General features: G+C 34.6%; 1 protein-coding gene and 1 non-coding gene across 2 annotated transcripts; both read right to left on the reverse strand.

Annotated features, from left to right (window-relative positions):
• Window positions 1-1,325: 1,325 nt before the first annotated feature.
• On the reverse strand, window positions 1,326-18,926 carry LOC127842514 (alpha-centractin). Its single transcript, XM_052372058.1, has 11 exons — window positions 18,792-18,926; window positions 15,365-15,429; window positions 15,046-15,121; window positions 14,324-14,449; window positions 13,070-13,194; window positions 10,285-10,501; window positions 8,084-8,176; window positions 6,083-6,257; window positions 5,075-5,136; window positions 4,804-4,844; window positions 1,326-3,509 (listed from the first exon to the last, which is right to left on the reverse strand). Exons 1-11 carry the CDS (start codon window positions 18,837-18,839, stop codon window positions 3,407-3,409), a joined length of 1,131 nt encoding a protein of 376 aa, XP_052228018.1. The 5' UTR covers window positions 18,840-18,926; the 3' UTR covers window positions 1,326-3,406.
• Window positions 18,927-21,754: 2,828 nt separating this feature from the next.
• Trnas-aga (transfer RNA serine (anticodon AGA)) lies at window positions 21,755-21,835 on the reverse strand. Its single transcript is given in 2 exon segments — window positions 21,755-21,793; window positions 21,799-21,835. It is a non-coding gene; the product is annotated as a tRNA-Ser (tRNA).
• Between the last annotated feature and the right edge of the window lie 506 nt (window positions 21,836-22,341).

Raw genomic sequence — 22,341 nt, forward strand, 5'->3', positions numbered from 1 at the left:
CAGACCAACAGACAGGGCAAAAACAATATGTCCCCCACTACTATAGTGGCGGACATAAAAAGGACAGGAAAGAGCATTATTTTATAGAATTGAAGGATTCTATTTCTAGTTCTGAATCTTTCATGAAGTTAAAGCTTCATTCGACTACAGCATACCCTATAAGAGGTTTCATTAAAACCATCTTTGCATATGAAAAGGGGGTTTAATGCATGTGCGTAAAGTGTCATCCCAGATTAGCCTGTGCAGTCAGCAAAGGCTAATCAGAGACGACACTTTCTGTCTAAACTGGATTTTTTCTAATAAGAAGTTTGATGTAAATGAAAAATATCAGAAAAGCAGAAAAGGTTGTCCCTGCATATTGCACAGGCTAATCTGGGACAACACTTTACGCACATGCATTAAACCCCTTTTTCAGTGCATGACCCATATGTAAATATCATTATCTTTCTGTAAAGAGGATCTCATACTTACTAGTCAGAGAGCGTAATCACTCGAGGATCTAGATGGCCATGTCCATGCCGAGACAGGTGTTTTTTTCGCTATTTTTTACCCCTTTTAATATTTGCCCAACTCTCTACAAAATTTCCTATACATATCACAAAATTACAGCTGCCGCAAAAATAATTTGTAGCAACTTAAGTTGAGATCACTTTCTTGGTTACTGATAAAATTCGAAAGTGAACGACATTTAAAAATTAAACAAAAGTTATGAAGGGTATAAATTGCAGAAAATACCTGTTAATACATGGACATGGCCATCTTGTTCATCATGTGATAAGCCCCCTCAGTTAGTGTAAAATTACATTTTCACGAATGTCTATGTTAGTATTGCTATAGAAACAAACAAATTCGTTGAATTGATATCCCCCGCCAATATGCTTCTGGACACAAAAGTGTTATATTTGACACTCAAAAAAGCCTTTTTTCAAGATTCAAAGGGCAATAACTCCGTTATTAACAGATGGTGTACAATGAATTTTTGGTGTGCATCATCTTTTTATCCATATATATACTCTTACCAAGTTTCAATGAAATCCCCCAAAGCACTTCCAAGATATGGCTCTGGACACAAAAAAGCATTTTTTCAAGAAACAAAGGGCCATAACTCCGTTATTTACAGATGGTGTGCAATGCCCTTTGGCGTGCATCATCCCTTTATCCATATATATATTCATACCAAGTTTCAATGAAATCCGCCAAAGGACTTTCTGCTAGTTTCAAGATAATGGCTCCGGACGAACAGAAAGATGGACGGAAAGACGGACAACGCCAAAACAATATCCCTCTGCCTATGGCGGGGGATAATCAACCACTAAACAAGTACATGTAGTTCACATTTATTGATATCATGGTAAAGCATTTATATTAACAACCAAGGCAGTACACATAATAAAAGTTAAGAATATAATTATAGCCTTAAATACTTAATATATAAACAGTATGATCTAATTTATAAACTTAAAATTTCTTAGTATCTGCAGGAAAGTAAATATTACAATTTACCATTAGACAGTTGTTAATCAATGCTTGAGTTGAGATGGTTTTACATTATTTGTGTTGACAAATAAAAGCACCTGTTTGTGTCATCCAATTGATTAACTTTAAACTTTAGAGCTTCACTCTAAATGTGTGTCAAATGATTAATTTAAGAAATATTTTTTCTGGTGAAATTGTTAGCACTTTTTTCCATAACTTAAACTTTTAGGTAAATATTTTCTGTCTATACTGGCAGTGTATGCACAAATATAAGTACAAATATGTAAGCACAAGAAGCTCAGAATACAGCTCTCTCAATACCCAATAGCACTTCTGACACATTAATATCTACTAAATGCAAACTTTAACAACACAAATTTTCATTTTTTTAAGTGTTCAGTCAATAAAGTCAAATGTAACAATACAATTCATTCACCTAAAGATAAAACCTTGAAGCATTTAGTAAAATATTCTTGATAACAGCTTTAATACATTTTTTCTATCTACCTAATGCATATTTAAACATAGTTTAAAGAAGGTTTTATGTTAGTATTAATCAGGTGTTATTAGCGTATATTTCACCAACAGATATGAATGTTCACTTGCCATCTTTATGTTACACTTTCAGTATATAATTATACAGTGCTTCATTATGCATTAGATAGAAAAATACTACATATCAATCAGGTTGATAATATGCTATTAAAATGTCTGGTACAACAAATTTGACAATATTGTATATAAACCGGCAAGGAAAGTGTTCAAATTTAATATTGCACATATTGATAGTTAATGGTGTGATTTCAAAATTATACTAATCATATAAATGATAACAAACAGAATGGTTGAAGCGCACACCCATGTATACCCCTTTGCATGCTTGGAAATTTGTCGTCTGCTGAAATGTCATCTGCTGAATTTCTAAAATTAGCATTTTCTTCGATTTTTTTCATAGAATACTATCAGAATAGCAAACAGTTTGGATCCAGATGGATCCAAGCTGTTTGCAAAGGCCTTCAAAATTTGGTTCCAGCACTGAAAGACTTAAATTCATGTGTAAGTTTAGATTCTACTGATTATTTTTTTTTGCTTTCACTCAACAATTTAAATCACACAATCACATTTAAGTTTATGTAATCAAAAAATATATATTAAAATATCAGAACAAAATTCAAGCAAATGGTTCAAATAACTAAAATCCTTGGTACCACATAACTGCACAACAGCATTTGAACAGTAGGTTCATTTTCAGAATATCTTAGTATCTCCCAGAACCATACTATAGAATACGCGACTAGATGGAAAACTTGTTGTTAGCAATGCCCCGTCTTTAGAGACATTAAAGTGAACATTACTAAGACATGAAGGACTGATTTTCCATTTCAAACTCAATAGATGTATACATAAAAAGCACAAAGAAAGATGACATCAAATACGCCTTCTATTAGTGTGCAAAATAAATTACTATTGTTGGTTTGTTCGTTTTTTTGCCAAATAACCTCAAACAACACTATGAACACTTGTTTACACAATAACGCAAAATAAATTAACATTAAAATTGAAAAAAGACTTAATACCCAGTTTATACTTGTGTACACAATCAAATCATTCTTGCTCAACACAACTAAACCCTTTCCCGCTCAGAAGCAGAGCGATGATGGCTTTATGCACCCAGCATAAAACCAAAACAGCCGGCGAGTAACTCAGTCTTTTCATGTTTTATGCTGTTTGCTGATCATCAATATCTTTGGGTTGGAAATGAAGTCTTTAAAACTTTACTCTAGTGTTAAAGGTCTTACATTCAATTTGATATTTAAATAGGGGTACAAACGAGTCAAAATGCGTATCTGAGTGAAAAGGGTTAACATGTTAACTGACTGAAGAACATTTGGTTCATATGGAATATTGAAGGTGGACAAAACAGCAGCAACTAGAATGTTTTTCTGTGTATAGCTTTCACCCCCTCCTCATTGTACTCTCTCTTTGAGACCCACATCGTCTTGAATGTGCTCAGAGACGCTAGAATTGATCCCCTGAAATTAGGGCATAGGCGTCATAATAGTCATTGAATAGTCATAAAATGGTACCCTGAAATGCAGGCATAGGCATCAAATGAGTCAGTGAAAAGTCATGAATTTATCCCCTGAAATGCAGGCATAACAATTATAACAGTCACTGAATAGTCATGAATTGGTGCCCTGAAATGTGTGCATAGGCATCATAACAGTCACTGAAAAGTCACGAATTGGTCCACTGAAATGCGGGCATAACAATTATAACAGTCACTGAATAGTCATGAATTGGTGCCCTGAAATGTGTGCATAGGCATCATAACAGTCACTGAAAAGTCATGAATTGGTCCACTGAAATGCGGGCATAACAATTATAACAGTCACTGAATAGTCATGAATTGGTGCCCTGAAATGTGTGCATAGGCATCATAACAGTCACTGAAAAGTCATGAATTGGTCCACTGAAATGCGGGCATAACAATTATAACAGTCACTGAATAGTCATGAATTGGTCCCCTAAAATGCGGGCATAACAATTATAACAGTCGCTGAATGGCCATGAATTGGTCCACTGAAATGCATGTATAATTGTTATAACAGTCACTGAATAGTCATTAATTGGTCCCCTGAAATATTTGGCATTGGGCTGATAACAATCAGTGAATAGTCATGCACCTCACAGTATTTACCACTGGGGCATAAGGCTGGTTATTTAAACCTGTAAAGGACTAAATGAATGAACAAGATTGATTGATGACCAAAAAAGATCAGGTGAGAATTAACCATTCTGAATGAATCAGGAAACCATTTCAATAAAATTCCGTAAGTCAGTTATAATTTGTATATCAATTGCAATTTTCACAACTTATCATTGTGCAATAAAAAAAAAAGAAATAAATAGGGTTGGTAAACAAATTATAACTGTCAAGAGAACATTCTATCGTAACATCCCCCTAACTCTCCCTTAGGTAAAATCTGATAAAAGCATACAAATGTATGAAGCAAACAGTTTAAACACTTTAAAAACCAGACGTGGTAACACAACACACTACTAATTATTAAGATAACAACTACATACTTTTGAATATCATCATCAGAGTTACATCCCCTTATCACTGTAGTCTTATACCCTATTCAAGCAAAAAAAGGCCTTTTCTGTCTGATTAATATGTACATGTGAGAAATAGTTGAATTGGACCTTGCGTCAAAAAATACTAACAGACCAAACCAAGAAAGACACCATGCATTAAACTACATCAGTAATTTGACCATCAATAATGCATTAGGTTATTCACAAAGGAATACTAATATTTACCCAATCCACGTTGAATACAGTCTTTCTTGTGGTGCAGAAATCTGGAAAAGAAATAACATATTTGTTAAGATTGCAAGTGAATAAAGTGTCTTGCACATCAGCTATACTTGTAAGTTTTTTGTAATGATATATATGAACTTTCAATTTATTGGAAGTTGTTTACTCAACAATATCTTGTTCAAACTTCAAAATCATGGATATAACACCACAAATGTACCATATTAACATGTCTTAAAAAACATTCTCAAAATATTTCTGTGTAAATACTTACCCTAATTTTAATATCTTTTGGTGCTAATTTCTTTACTTCATTCAATAATCTGTCCCCAAATCCTGAAAAAAACACACACTAAAATGATTATCCAAACTTTAGAAGTTGTGTGCCTAGATCGAAACACATGTCTACATGCAGCTCAAATCCATGATGGTAAAATAAACCCTTAAATAAGGATAACAATATGCAAAGAAAAGGTGGTCACTCAGAAATTCAAATGATGATATTTTCAAAAAGATACCATAGCTTCAAAAGGAATTCAAACACAACACTACAGATATATCTGAATACCGTAAATACTCAGTACTAGGTTAAAAATTTTGCTAAAAAAAAATCGATTTAAATTATAGTCTTGCCTTGTTAGGTGGTTCATGAAAAATATTAAGCTATTGCCAGAAAGGTACTTACAGTCATGGTCCTTTGTTGTTGTAGTAAAAACTTATTGATTTATTACATAGAACATAGAACTTCTTCTATGAATTGGTATTATACTTTATAGTTTATTTAATCAGTGTTAGCAGATTAACATTTTTTTATCTTGATATTTTAATTGAACTTTTTATGTAAGCAGTTGTGTTTCTAACTGTAATATCGCAATCCAAGAGAATATGGTATGAATACTAATATTAATAATTGCATTCTGTGTGCAGTGACTGTTTTTCAAATAATCAAGGTGAAACCATTTCTATTTTTGCTTTCTTGTAAATAAGCCATCAAATAAGACCTTTCACATTGACACAATTGACTTTGATTGTCTAGAGATCATCAAAAGAAACCAATGGCGTGTTTTGTTATTTATTTGTAAACATCAAATCATGTTACAATACATGCATAGCTCCACCTATTTACTTATTGCAGAGAACAAAGGTGGGTTTAATGGTTAAGAAAATAAGCCAATATTTCCATTTCTGAAATCATTAGTGCAAAGATTATTCTCAGTTTACAGTGTTGATATGACCTATCACACACAAAACAAACCAGTATCCTCTTCTAACTACGTCAAACCTTTGAAAAGCGTGGATCCACCTGACAGCACAATGCTCGAGAACAAAGTACGGCGAAGATCAGTATCAGACTTCTGTATGGCGTAGGTGAGAACCTCGTGTATACCCTCACATTCATCTCCGATCAGATCTGGCCGAAACAAGAGCTCTGGTGCGCGGTATCGGGCTGGACCAATCTACAAAACATACATTAAAATTAAATTTTTTGGTTGGTGTCTTATCGTACGAGACCATAAACATAAATAACAAGACTATTGTCAAGCAATATAGGTCCCCTACCGGCTCCACCGTTGTCAGAAATTCCAGATTTTTAAAAATATATATTTGTTGCCATATCAACCAAATTTTTTTATTTAGGAACAAAATGAAATGATGTGCATAATGTCCATATTGCCATCTATCCATGTTTCAAGTTTCATGAAAAGATATTAAGAACTTTAAAAGTTATTGCAGGATCCAGAAAACCACCATTTTCAGCAGTATTTCTAGTCTATTTGTTGCCATAGCAACCAGAATTTTTGACGTTGGAACAAATGAAATGATGTGCATAATGTCCATATTGCCATCTATCCATGTTTCAAGTTACATGAACAAATATTAAGAACTTTAAAAGTGATTGCAGGATCCAGAAAACCACCATTTTCAACGGTATGTCTAGTCTATTTGTTGCTATAGCAACCAGAATTTTTTACGTCGGAACGAAATGAAATGACATGCATAATGTCCATATTGCCATCTATCCATGTTACAAGTTTCATGAACCTATAAAGTTATCGCAGGATCCAGAAAAACCACCATTTTCAGCAGTATTTCTAGTCTATTTGTTGCCAAAGCAACCAGAATTTTTGACGTAAGAACGAAATGAAATGACGCCCATAATGTCCATATTGCCATCTATCCATGTTCAAAGTTTCATGAAAAAATATTAAGAACTTTTAAGGTTATCGCAGGATTCAGAAAAGTGTGACGGACGGACGGAGACAAAACCATAAGTCCCCTCCGGTGAAACCGGTAGGGGACTAATAAACTTCATTATGGTTGGAAACTTGCTTTTTCTACACTATATAAGACAACTCTACATAACATAGGACCATGTAAATATGAGCTGCATCCAGTGAAAATGGGTATTAGGCCATATGCAGCCAGCATAGCTCAAGATCAGACTGCGCATCCACAGAGTCTGGTAAGGAGGGTTTTGGTCTTATATGCGGACAGGAAAGCTCCAGGAATACATAGGGTGGTCTGGAGCTACGCTGGCCACATACAGTATCAGACCCATTTTGCAACGCTGTGCTCATAAGTTTAGAGTCTCTTCTTTTCCTACACATAACAGATACACAGATAATGAACATAATAATGGTTGCGATCTTCCCTGAACTATGTAAGAAGTGTCTGAAAGGAAAAAGTAAACTTTTTCGCCATGGAAGAATGCTCGCATTCCTGAAACTTTTCTCCTCCAGAAGCCATACAGAGTGGTATCCTCACATGGTATATAATTGGGTTTGCCATCAACAAAGTGTGGAACGCAACCAGACCAGTATACAACACAAGCATGTCAACAGAGAATATGTGAGTGCTGACCTGCCTTTACCTACACTATATCAGACTTGTCTGGTACAACAGGTGTGCAGTGCCACACCATACCAGACTACCTTTTATACACATTAATAGAGAATATATAGTTGATGACTAGTCATTTCCTACACTGCTTCACAGAATGATCAACGAGGAAAATGTTTTGATTTTAGCCTCATATCAACTCCATTCAGCAAGAGTCAAAGGGGTAGCTCTTTAGCTGAAACATCTGACATAACAAATCAACACACACCTAAAGATAAACATAAAAGAGTATTGTGTGTGCCTCGGCAATGCATAAGTTACCCATCAGGTCAATCACCACACAAACACTCGCATTATGCACTGATATGTATGCACATTCGTACACAACACATGAATTAATTTGTTCATGGTTGATTTACAACTAATCTATTCATGTCCACACCTCTATAGAGCTTCCGTCTGGCAATGTGTAGGAAGACTTTTCAACCTCTGCGGACTCCTCCCTTGTTGGGTTGATTGACAGGTAGCAGGCTTTCTGAAAGAAAAATTGGCGTAGTAATTGTATACCATGGCCTGGCTTCATATGTGTTTGCAACCACAAACAGTCTACACTAGCTTATGGATGTCTTTAGTTGACAAACCAATGCCCTATTTATGTAGCATATTTAAATCAAAGATAAGCAGTTTCATGAAAACAGATATTATGAGTTGTGATCCGAAACACAATGTAACTACATTTTCAGCTTACTCAAACAAGTCGGAGGTTTCGATGATATAATCAAAAGGTCCATTCTTAAAACATTCTAAACATTTCCAAAGACACCATGCACTGGTCCTACACAGAAAATGGACTGCAAAGGTATATACAAGAACAAGGCTTTAAATGTAATCAAGATTCAATAAATAGGAATTTACATAAGACATAGTTGGTCTATTTTGGAGTACAAATCTTCCAATGAATGAAATTGTGCACACTTTTATTAAGCATCCACAAGTCATTTATTCAGAGCATGTGCCTTCAAAAACAGTTGTATAGACAATACAGGGCAGTTCAAGGTAACAACAGTGATTGTATTATAAATAATTGGGCTTCAACGTTTCTCATCATTCATCACCAACTAAAACACACATGCCCCCCAAATGGGCTGTCAATTGTAGTGCCAGCATCCATTGTGTGAATACGTTTTGTCCCTATGAACTTTCCTGATAGCAGGCCTAAGCATTCTTGATTTAGAAAACCATTTTACTGCTTCAGGTCACTGTGACCTTGACCTTTGACCTAGTGACCTGGGTACCGTTTTACTAAGCAACTTCCGCAAGTCTTAGACTTAAGCACATATTTTAAAATAATTGAATTTCATTTATTTCAGATTGAGGCAAACTAATTTTTACTTCGAATGTAACATTATATTATGAATTTCATTTCAAACATACATAATTTTAATGTAGCAAGAATTTGAAGGAACTAGACTGAATTTAAAATATGTGCGTAAGTCTACGAATTGTGTAAGTAGCTTAGTAAAACGGTACCCTGAAAATCAAAAGGGGTCATCTGCCGGTCAGGACCATTGTCCCAAACTTTCCTGGTCCTAGTCCTAAGCATTCGTGAGTTATCATCCGGAAACCATTTTAGTTTAAAGTCACTGTGACCTTGACCTTTGACCTAGAGTCCTGAAAATCAATAGGGGTCATCTGTCGGTCATGACCAATGTCCCCATGAACTTTCCTGATCCCAGGCTTAAGTGTTCTTGAGCTATCATCTGGAAACCATTTTACTGTTAAGAGTCACTGTGACACCATTTAACTGTTTTCGAGTCACTGTGACCTTGACCTTTGACCTAGTGACCTAAAAATCAATAAGGGTCATCTGCCACTCATGATCAATGTCCCTATGAACTTTCCTGATCCCATGCCTAAGCGTTCTTGAGTTATCATCCGGAAACCATTTGGTGGACTGACCGACGGACCGACATGTGCAAAACAATATACCTCCTCTTCTTTGTAAGGGGACATAAAAAGCCAAAATAAAATAATTAATGAAAGAAACTTTGAATAAACATAATAAATGCATATGCTTTTAGTGGAAGCCTGATAAGAGGACAAGTCAGTATTGGTTCAAAGGCTATTTTAAGTCCAAAGGTCGGTCAATGTCCAGGACAGAATGAAGTCAAGTGATGTTAGTGCTGAGAGTGGTAACATCCATACAGTATCAACGCTTTGGAGCAAGCCGTTTTGAAGTTACATGAAACATGCCTTTTTGGATAAACCAAAACTTTGGGACTTCTAAATTAATCAACGTAGTAATGTCAGATGACACACACCATTTTTAGTAAACCATGAATTTGGCCCTTGCATACAAGTCTAAATAAAGCATTGTCCAAAAGTAAGGTCAAGGTCAATGTCAAAATGAGGTCAGGTGATTTCAGTCTCAGAACTTTGTAGGAAGAATAATTAATGTTAAACGAAAAAACATGTGGCATTTTGTATAAATCTTGTACTGACGGAATGAAGGATGAAGAAATAGACAGCCCAACAGCTATATGCCTCCCAGCAGCATCTGTGTGTTATATAAAGAGTCACTTAGGGGAAAAAACAGCTGAAAAGAGGAGAAATCACAACCATGCTGCATCAAGAGCCACTTACTTCTTTGATCGTCCTGACAATCTCCAACTCGGCAGAAGTGTGCAAGTCATAGCCCTCCTTACGCAGGAGCAGCCGAAGGTATCTGGTCACATCACGGCCAGCCACATCGACTCGCATCACACTGTGGGGCATGGCAAAGCCTTCGTATATTGGAACAGCGTGTGTTACACCATCACCCACGTCTAGTACTACACCTGTTGTTCGGCCTGTTGCATATCTGTCAAAGACACAACATAAATAACGCAACAAAATCATTTGGAGGTACATCAACTATAAAGAAATATTGTTTTCGTTATTTATTTTGGACTTGAACTGACTTGAACTTGAAAGAAAAGCTTTTGTTATAAATAATTACAATTGGTCTAAAAAAAAATAATAAGAATATACTGCTCCTCTCTTTGAAGAAAATATTTTCTCCTACAGAACAGTCAGTTATCCCAAATTGAGTACTTTTAAGTAGGGATGCAAGAGGTTACAAAAAACATTAACCGGTTCACCTTTTGCCATAACCGGTTATTGACTGGTTAACCGAAAAAACCTTAAGTAGCAAATTGTTTTAGTATATGTTAAACATGTCATACAGCTCGTTCATGTACTCTGTAGAAACAACAATGATCACTTGCGTCAATAACATATCAGTTTCTTAATAAAAAATAAAACATTTATATAAATAATTTTGTAAATGTATGCTTTATTTTGTATTTATTTTTTTCCTGAGTTACAGCATATAAGTTAAAAGAAATAAGAGCTACACAATGTTCATGTGTCATTAATTAATTTTTGTTGGGCCGCTTATATTTCGTATCGCCCACAATAGTATTGTGTTTCTTTGTTCATTATGTTTACATTTCTTATTCTAAAATTAACTGAATATAAAAATGTTTTAACATAATCGTTAAAGTAATGCAATACTATCTCACAGTTCAAATAAATCAGCAAACATACATGTATATGCAGAACATGCAAAAAACAACATTGTTCATTTGATCAAGAAAATGACTTTGTCCACTAGCTTGTGGCTGATGCAGTTGCGAGCCCTTGGTAACAAATTTTTGAAAACACTCGCTCTGATGGCACGGATATTGATGGTACAGACAAAAGCTTCCGCGCCATATGCACAATTGTTGGGAAACGAGTTTTATTTTCAACCCGGTCGCCATCAGGTTGACAATTCACGCGCATGTTTGTTAATGTACCATACGTCGCAACGTTTAAGCAATTGCACCGATACAAAATTTAATGATTTTATTTTCTAAAATGGGTAACTTTTTAATTGATAATTATTAATTAATTGAGTTTTAAAAATTGCTTTCTTAGATAAAACTTGCAGTGGTTGCATGGGTAGTGACGTAAATTACTGATAATAATATTAATACAAAAAATGTATCTCACATACGACATCAACTCGACAAGTCTTTAACTACGAAAGCATTTCTTGTTAAAATTGTTACTTATAAACATTCTATTTTTCGCAAGCAATCAGTGTTGGATAGTTGTTAACAAAATATCAAAATAAGTCGCACACTGTTTTAACTGATTTTTATCGCGAGTTAGATAAACGTGTCAATAACGTCTTCGCTAATTGCCCCCCTCCCCGCAGTTCGCTAGTTAAATTTTTGCGAGTAAAAAAACCAAAAGGGCCAATTATCAAAACATACCCCCTTGTCATAACTACAAAGGTACTGATTTATTGCTTTATTACTTTGTTGTCACGTAATTTATTACCGTCGATGGAGCGGAATATTGTTCTAACTAGTCGCCAGCGCAAGTTGGCAGTATGTCACACACAAAAACCGTACAAATTATAGCATAATCTTTTTTTTCAGGTTAACCTTTTCCCGAAAATGTAATCCGTTAACTGGCCTTTCCGGTAGGTTAACCAGTTAACCTCTTGCATCCCTACTTTTAAGTGTTATTCAATTGGAGAACGTATTGGGTTTTATAAAGTGGACATTTTGAAAAAAAGAGGTCAGCATTTGCAAAATAACTAGAACAAGTAAGCTTTCAGAGGATTTTCAGTGATTGCTAAAGAGATCAGCATTGTACTCGCAACACTTATTTCTAATTCTGGGCTGATGTTAACGGTAACAGCTGTCACCAATTAAATAATAATTAGTGCATGAGGGATGATAAAAACATTTAAAAAGCAGATAAGCTGTCAATCCATATTATTTTTATATCAAGGTTGTTCACTGTTTTTTATACAAGATGGAATTACTTGTCATAGTTTATGCAATTGTCCTTGAAAACAGAAGCATATTTGCTTATGGGTCTAAATGTAAAATACACCAGTAATTGTATTGGGAGTTTCACATTTCAATTCTTAAATTAACTTTTTAAGTGCGGACAATGTCGTATGTTTGATATGTTTGTGCCACGTACCATTTTCATTTAAAATGAGACCGAGTTTAACAACTTTTGTTTAGCCCATTTATTAGTATGGAACAGGTCATGATTGAGTTTCCATACCATTATTGTCTGTTAATGCTACGGCAGATGATCTATCATTAGAAAACAGTCTTGTGCTAAATAAAGAGTTGTATATGTGATTAACATAAATTAAACATGGAAGAGGACCAAAAACAGAGGCCTGAGGTAATATGCAATTTATGTTTAAGCTTAAATATAAGACCTTCGTTCCACACTAAATTAAAGGCCTACTCATTGCTTTTTTTTCAGTTTGACATTTTGTGACTAATTCCTGTCAGGACCATTGTCTTTATTAACTAATAATCCTATACAAATGGTTTTATTATCAAACATGTTATGAGGGTCTGATACTTACAAACTTAATACGGCTTGTACAGACATAAACAACGCTGGAACATTGAAAGTTTCAAAGAATATTTCTGCAGCTTTTTCTCTGTTCCTACGTGGATTCAGAGGTGCCTCTGTTAATAAAACTGGATGCTGAAATAACAATTTTTTCACATTAAAGGACATAGATATAAACAAGAGATGTGTTTGTCAGAAACACAATGCCCCCTACTGCGCCGCTTTGAAATATTTTATCTTTTATTTTTTGACCTTTGACCTTGAAGAATGACCTTACCTTGAACTTCCACCACTCAAAATGTGCAGCTTCATGAGATACACATGCATGCCAAATATCAAGTTGCTATCTTCAATATTGCAAAAGTTATGGCCAACGTTGAAGTTTTTCCGGACAGACGGACAGACTGACATACTGACTGACGGACATTTCAACTGCTATATGCCACCCTACAGGGGGCATAAAAATACATCATGAACATTACCCTTGCAGATATTTGAAGTAATTTTTCAAAAGCGCATGTAACTTGTAAGTCTTTAAGTTTATTATCACACTATGCAAAGGCATGTGTAAATTTTATGATTTTTCATGCACTTTTTTAATTGGAAAAACAAAATTAAGTTTTGATAACCATGGAATAAAAGGAATAACCTAATAAAGATATTACATTTTAAACAGTAGTGCTCATATAAATAACTGCAACATGTTTTTTTATTAACAAATAAAAATATATTTCAATAAGTCAACAGGACAGCTTTATCCCCTCAGTGTTTTTTTCACCATTTTGGGAACGGGGCCGAGTCCCTTTTGATTGGGAAAATTTGCAGAGTTTTGACTAAAATTGGGAAATTAGTGTTTTTGTTTTGCTAAACAATGCTTCAAAATTGAGAATACAAGCGTATTATTCAAGTATTATATTTACTAACATTGAACTTATATGAGTGGGAGTTGAACAAATTATTGAGATCTATAAAAAATAAAAATATAATTTTTTTGAAACCTTCCATTGGGAATTTTAAGCTCCCATTTGGGAAAAAAAATAAATAGGGAATGGGGCCAACTATCGGACCCGATTTTGAATGAAAAAAACACACTGCCCCTGCCTTGATACTATTGACCGTCCAGTGTGACCTTGGCTCTGAGGTAGCTTCGAGATTAAAAGATTTACTGAAATATTATAGTAGAGTATCAAATGCATTTCAAATAACATGATGCAAAGTGAAATGAACAATGTACAAAAACAAAGACTATAGCATATGATCTCACTTCTTCTGAGAATGTATGCAGCTGGTCTTTGGAGTAAATGTACTGCCATATCCTCTCCATATCATTCCAGTCCTTAACTATGCCATGCTCCATTGGATAACGGATGGTCATCAGACCTCTGTGCTCCTAAGAGGAAGAAAAATGTTTAAGAATTAATTTTAAAACACGATGGTCCCTCGATGGGGATTAATACCACTATGTGGTTTAGTTCACTATTATAAAATTGCGTATAGACTAAATCTGCTATTTCTCACAGCTGACAAGGCAATGGTCACAGGGATTGTATCAATACATGTAAATGGATCTCAGATGATAAAGGATTGCAATAGACTTTTGAACTCACTATGAGCAAAACAAAACAGATCTATAATCTAATTAAGTAAATCACATATTTTGTGTCATAAGTGCTAATTTGTCCAAATTTTATTTTATGTTAAGGCTTAATATTTACTTGCGGCATGATTCATGATTAATTATATTCATGTCTTTTTGCATCACATATTGAATACTTTTTATGCAGATGCATTTGGCTTATCCCGTAGATTACAGAAACAAAAACAATGAGGAACCATAAAAGTTATACTCAGACTACAGGAACATGCTATTTTGAATTTGCCCATGACAAACAACATGGTCTTGGTATGGAAAATTTGGAGAAAAAAACACACACATACTTAAATTAATATTTCCTGTGCACCACATTAAAATAGCATCAAAATCACCTCTGCATCTGGTCCCAGGAATATTTCCCCTTCCAAACCTCCTGCCATAACTCGCACATGTTTTGGGCGCCCCACACTGTTAATAAAGGCATAATAAAATGTTGAAGATACTTTACATGCATTCTTTGTTTGTTACTTTAGGAAAGCATAAAATAATTCAATTGCCACTTAATGGTAACAAATTCGGAAATAATTCTGATTTAGATGAGAATTAAACAAAGTAAACTGTAAGATTGATATTAAGTTAACAGAATTAACTGTTTACTGTTATTGAATTTTATTCTAGTTTTAAATTTTAAGATCAGGTCACAGTACTTACAAATTTGGAAAGTGGTATTTGGGGATCTGATCACCAGCAAAACCAGCCTTGATAATGCCAGACCCCTGAAATGTAAAGTGTATACATTTAAAGCATCTACATGTACTATCAGCCATAAATGACAAAAAATAAATTACATTAAGTTATTTTTGCGCTATCAAATAAAACTCATCCAATTAGAGAAGACATACAATGTACTTTTTTTGGGGGGTGCATATGTTTAAAACAATGTGTTCTTTTTTAAAGACAGGGTACAAAGTATTTTAAGTTTATTTTAGTTTCACAATAAAAACAGTATAATAGCAGGCCATAACTCATACTAATAATACTTGTCCATGTCAGGTTTTTTTTTCCTTCTTTGAGAGCCGCCGAAAAACGGCCCTTTCCCCTCAGATTTTTTTTCCCCTCAGCAGGTAAATTTTCCCCCAGACTTCATTTTTTCCTCTTTATTTTATTTTTTTAACTTTAAATACATAATTTAACCTGATCCAGTGTAGAAAATATAACATATTTCATAATTAAATTATCTGTTGCCTTGAATTTGTTTTAAAAACAGCAAAATAATAAAATTGATAATTTAAGACTTTCCTTATTTTCCCCAAAATCTGGCGTTTCGCGTGATTTATTCCCTAAAATCCAGTATTTCGCCCAATTTTTTTCCCCTCAAAAAAGGCCAGGCCCTTTCCCCAAAATCAGATAAAAAACCTGCATGTAAAAACCATTTAGCAGTACAAACATTTGGTATCCCAAAAAGATGCAAAATCATTTGCTGATTAAAATTAACATTAATTATTCTTATGCAACATTGCAAGGCATGATTCTCTGAGATATTAGATACTGAAAGATTTTTACACACCTAAGAATAACCATTCAACTATCACTTTGTATACATGTCAACGCATTAAAAACAAGAGCACCGCATAACGGGTGCCACGCTCGGCTGCGAAAGCTTGTCAGATTTTTTTTTTTTTAGAGGTCACAGTGACCTTGACCTTTGACCTAGTGACCCAAAATGGGTGTGGCATGAAGAACTCATCAAGGTGCATCTACATATGAAGTTTCACAATTGCAGGTGGAAGCACTTTGATTTAAGAGCCTATGTTAAAGTTTGATATTAGAGGTCTCAGTGACCTTGACCTTTGACCTAGTGACCCAAAAATGGGTGTGGCATGTAGAACTCATCAAGGTGCATGTACATATGAAGTTTCAAAGTTGTGGGTGGAAGCACTTTGATTTAGAGCCGATGTTAAGGTTTTAGCACAACGCCTACGGCGGACGAGCTGGCTATGACAATAGCTCGGGTTTTCTCCGAAAAAGCCTCGCTTAAAATACATAGCCATTTTTGGTGATGTAAAATCCCCTCAAAATAGTTCTGATAATTTTGAGAATGATTCATTCTATCACACTGCCAAATATTATGTCTAAGTTTCAGCATTTGAATGATGAGAGGGATAGAAACTTACTTTCTACGGTAGGTTGCTAAGATGTCCAATTAAGAGTATGTAGCCCAGAACCAAGTATATATGTCATAATTATCAAATACATATTTTTAAGCTTAAAACATTAGACAATATTAAACAATCGCTGTCTTGACTCATGGCATATTTGCCCTTTTATGACCCTGAATATTCCATTTTTTTTTTAATAAACTTAAAAACTGCAGGTAAACTTTTTCAAGCTTTTTTTAAAACGGACTATCAAATTTTGATACAGATTTGCTCAGTTAAATAAACTTTTTACATGGTAACAAACAAAATACCTGTTACAATTGACATCAAAGTTGTTTTAATTAGTGCATTAGCAGTGTTCTCCGGAAGCACAGGCGGTCGTAGATTTTGCCAGTTAATAACAATCTAGGCGCCGGCTACTTTTCCACAAAAATATCAATAAGAAACTGCGAATAAAACATCAGTGTTCGTGCTTATACCAATTTTGACGCCATACTTTTGCTTTTGTATGTCAACAAACTTGGATGTAATTATTCTAATGCGCATTATTTTCGTGCAGAGACAAGCACAGATAACAAACGATTGGTATTTCATATCTTTAAGTAACAGTTATTCAACCGCTTTTTTAAGCTCTAGTTTATAACGAAGACTTCCGAACACAGGGGTATTTTTAGCTAACTACAGAAAGATTACGGCTGGCTAATTTAACTTTGACCAGTCATCATGACACAAACAAAATATAGGTCCCTGCATAAACGGGCTGTACTTAAAGTGTTTGTTTGAATTTGATCAAATTATGTTGAGAAGCAGACGTCAAGATGCCTCCACCCAAAAAAGAGACTGATACAGTGCCCAGTCAACAAACCCTAGCCGATTTCTGTAGGCCAATACAAGGAAGAATGAACAATCTGTTAATAGACCCATTATATTAGATGGAGACTTATTCTTTTAATTTCATGTGATAAATCATGTAAGAGCATCCTGGATTCTAAATGGCGAGTTTACATGCAAAAAAAGAATTGCAACTACCAGCAACTGGAGTGTCAGTAGCACTAGCAGGCAGTGGCCGAGTGGGATCATTGCAACTTAAATGAGGTTTACTGAATTACAGATTAGTTGCAATAATTTAACTCTCAGCTGAGAGTTGCAATGCGCTCTCTCTTGTCCATGGGTGCAAAATGTCAACAATTTAAAGGTTAATAAACACTGAAACTGCAAGAGCTTATTAAAATTTACCTATCTAAACCACAAACTCATCCAAATGGTTCAATTAAAGCAAGAAATAATTGATTTCTATTGACTAAGGTTTTGTTTTGTACGCTGTATCCGCCATATTGGAAAATTGACCCAATATAGGTCAGGTCGCTTTACACCAATATTTTGTACGTCGCGTTATGTGTTGGAGACAAAAAGTCAATAACGATGTGGTATTCGATACAGAATATACTGTTTCAAATTTAAACATAACAATGTCAGCGAGAAAAGTGTGTTGAAACATCGTTGTGTTTTTATCGGATGCATGTAAAGGATAACATCCGTAGGTTTCCATTCAGGTAAATTTAACATGGTTATGAGATTTATTCATTATTTTCCTCAATTTGTCTTGAACGACGTCTGTAACTCTGTTTAGTGAAGCGCACAGATTCCGTGCGCTGAACTGCACCCATGTGTATGAAGGAGTGCATATGGACTCCCAGAGCCGCCATAGCAAAAAATTACCAAATGTTCTGGGAGTCGGTTTATATGGACTAAATTACAGATATAAAAGTATGTCATACACAAATTCAGTGATAATAATGCATTTGCATTCCAAACTCTAGCACTAAATTAACAATAAGTTCACTGTTGTTATGCTAAGATATCAACACGACATTTTACTGCAGACTAAATCTTTGGAATGACTCATTGCTGACAGCAACACAAGATTTTCAGTATTAATGGCTTTCTCTAAACATGGCAGCAACAAGCAGTGTCCTTACATTATCAATTACAACCGGCTGATTTGCAATGACGTCGTAGGACTCCATTGGTCGCGAACTAATTTAAAAATACATTATAAAATAGTGAAAAGCGACAACTTGTAATATACCGGAAACGGAAGTATATCTACTAAGTTATACAGACTGGTTATTTAAGGTCAGAGTACACCATCTTTATCAGAGACTTATTCATGCCTCTCAGTGAAGGCTATGATAGGTGTAGTGTACGTGATGAAACTTACTTAAAGTTGTCAAAATTGCGGTTTGGTTAAGTTTTTTGTAGGATATCTGATAGCTTGAAATATTAGCTTCGCAATTTTACCCGATATTTTTCATTATGCAGAGGATATAGTTTAAACATATTTTATTTCCAAAATAATCACAAAACAACAAAATATACAAATACAACTATTTTGAAAAAAGGGTTGGACAGAGGATATAGAACATAACACTTACAAAAAAACTGTTTAATTGCTTTGTCGCAAATGGCATGTTATTATTGCCTTTCCAGGTAAAATTTAAACATCAGTTTTCGTATCAAGGGGACACGACGATTTACGCTTCAATTTATATTTTTTTGATACCCGTAATATTTCGTACAAGCACGATTCAATAAGACACACAGTGACAACATTTTTTATTAAGTTCGATATTGTGATCAATCGTAAATAAAAAATTGCCCAGAGGTTTATTGTTCTCTATGCGTTGGTTTACTTCTTACCTAATTGTAGTAACGGCATATTGGGTTATTTTCTCGTTAACCATGCATTTTCTGACAAAACGATATAAATATGTATAAAGACATCTAAGTATTTTTTTTATAGAAAACTTCATCATGCTTAATGTTGACTTACTTCATTTCGCATCGCACATCAATTTATGTAAAATTCTTGACATTATACTCCAACATCCGTTATGATATATTTTTATTTATGAATGATATCAGATTAAACACACGTTGAACCATGTATAATATTACATATTCCCATCTTTGTTTACTTTGTTATCACATTGAAACGCATGAGATAACCGTGGTATACTCCCATATTGTATTTGCAGGGTTTCTCACAGTCTAATAATATGCCGCTGCCAACATTCCTTTTTTAACCAGGGATATTCTTACGACATCCCTAATTGCTGCAGCATGCCTTTATTAGCTACTCCTATACATGTTTAACAAATCGGGTATATTTGACGATGATGTTGTCGACATGTTAATATCAATAATGAAGGTATCATGACTGTCACGATAAAATGATGATGAAGACTAAAATGCTGATAATGATATTAATAATGAAGAGAATGATGGTAGTGTTGCTGTGTGCTGCTGTTGGTGCTGTCGCTGCCGACGATGATGATGATGATGATGATGATTATGGTAATTTCGATGACTATGACTTTGATGATGAGAATGTCGAAATGCGCATGTACTCTTAAAATGTTAACAATACTTGTTTCATTTAAATAGGAGTCAGATTGCAAAATAACGAAGAACGTATTGATGGCGTATGAACAAACATATTATTTCTACTGAAATCTAATAATGCAAGTAGATCCTTCTGTTTGCAACATTATCTCATCGATGTAAATGATGACGAAAAAAAAAACACCAATGCGCACTGTTTAAAGAAAAGTTTTGATTTATTTCAATTTTGCATAGTTCTACATTATAGAAATACATTGTACATCGTATATATGACCGATATGGCGGTCTTCTTTTCGATCGATTCTTTACATTGAGTTCGGAAGCAAGGGTGAAACTTGTGGTCTTGTGCAGAGCCTCCACATATCCGTAGTCCGTACAGCAGGCTCACGGGTCCAAGCCATGCTTTCTCCCACATTAACGTTGCAAAAGTTTGTGGACGTTTCTGTGGACTTCAAATTTGCGTTTGATTCAGTTTAACGAAGCACATCGTCGGACGTTTTGATTCACGAGCATGTCAAAAAGTTACAACAAAGACTGTATATGACTGTAAAGTCATGTGGGCGTACCGGCGAAGGTCTAACACATTATTTCGAGAGTAAATTTGGGTTGAACCAGTGTTGTTTAGATTCACCAAAATGTGAACATTTTTCAACAACAAAGTGATTTATTTTCCAAAAAAGGAGTACAAGGGGTACAACTTAAATTATGTGATTTTGAAATATTCAGCCTTATGTTGATTGGTAATGTACCATTGATGGCTTATACAAGGGCTTGAGTACAAAAAGACAACTTTACTCTCTACCTGAGTTGTGCAGTGAATATTAAGGTAGCGCAACCGTAATGGGCACCTCTCCAAATATAATCTAATGTATTATTTTCGTAATCAGCATCATTCCACGGAACTACATGCAATTTTTAGGTAGGCTTTCCATGCTTAAAAAAAATAAACTGATTTTTTACAAAACCACCCCACTTTCGGCTTTTGTCCAGTTAATTGCACCCCTGGGGTATATGAAAGTTCCATAATTCATCCAGATTTCCAAATATGGGCATGCAGTTGGTGTGCACAGATGCAGTAAAGGTGTTTAAAGTTTAAACAAGATGAAATAAGTATTCTTTTACAGACATTTATATTTTATAACTTGTTATCTATGGAAGAGCGCCATAAATGTAAGTGGTTTAAAGACAAGTAGAAATTGGGTTGGTTAAAAACAAAGTGTCATAAAATTCAAAATAGTTTCATTTAAGTAATGTTTTGAACTTAGTTTTTATAGATTCACTATATACAGCACAAAAAAAACAACAACAAGAAATAGACAGATTTATCGTTAACTTTTTGAAATAAAAATAAAAATGCAACATGCATGATTCTTATTTTCAGCAGTTAATCACCCAATTTAGCCATAACGTTGTTTTAATTAAAAAAATTGAAGAATGTGCATACAAATTGCAACATATTTAACAATAAACATAGCTTATATGCTATATTAAATCAAATAACGTTAGAAAAGAAATAAAACGCGTTGCAAAAAGTATGCGTTGTCGGCAGGATTCGAACCTGCGCGAGAAGATAAAAATAAATTCTAGTCTATCGCCTTAACCACTCGGCCACGACAACTTCACATTCAAGTCTGCTTAAATGAGATACCCATAAGTAAACAGGTAAAATGGCTCTTCGATCTTTGAATAAATCGCGGGAAATCATTACGGGTGAGCTACCTTATATGATAATGAACACTCAAAATACAAAATCTTGTTGGTGTGGTAAACAACGGCGATGTGCATAATTCATTGAAAAGTAAAAATGTAATTATATAACGGCAAACTATTTAACGTTCAACAGTCTTATGCAAAAGTCGGAGTATCGTTTCTTCATTGCTGTCGCTAGACCACATGGCAGAGGAATCCACTATAACAGGCAAACGAGCATTCAATATTAAAACTTCGTCTATGTTCATATGTGACCAGCTACTTATTTCAAGATGTTTGATTGCAAAGTTGTGGCAATAGTTTTCACTGTAGGGTTTGGAATTTAGGAGATTTAAAGCCAGGTTGTATAGAACAAGTACAAAGATATACCTATGAAAGATAATTGCTTAAATGAAAGGACACAGGATTGTGGCC

The sequence above is a fragment of the Dreissena polymorpha genome, chromosome 8, assembly GCF_020536995.1.
Source record: "Dreissena polymorpha isolate Duluth1 chromosome 8, UMN_Dpol_1.0, whole genome shotgun sequence".
NCBI lineage: Eukaryota > Metazoa > Mollusca > Bivalvia > Myida > Dreissenidae > Dreissena > Dreissena polymorpha.

Excerpts from the sequence above, each read along its gene's own strand:
- LOC127842514 (XM_052372058.1), bottom strand. The coding sequence starts at position 18,839 with ATGGAGTCCTACGACGTCATTGCAAATCAGCCGGTTGTAATTGATAAT. Across the intron at positions 15,430-18,791 it reads AGCCGGTTGTAATTGATAAT|GGGTCTGGCATTATCAAGGC; the intron begins GTAAGGACACTG and ends TTTACATTTCAG. Across the intron at positions 5,137-6,082 it reads TGGATCCACGCTTTTCAAAG|GATTTGGGGACAGATTATTG; the intron begins GTTTGACGTAGT and ends TGTTTTTTTCAG.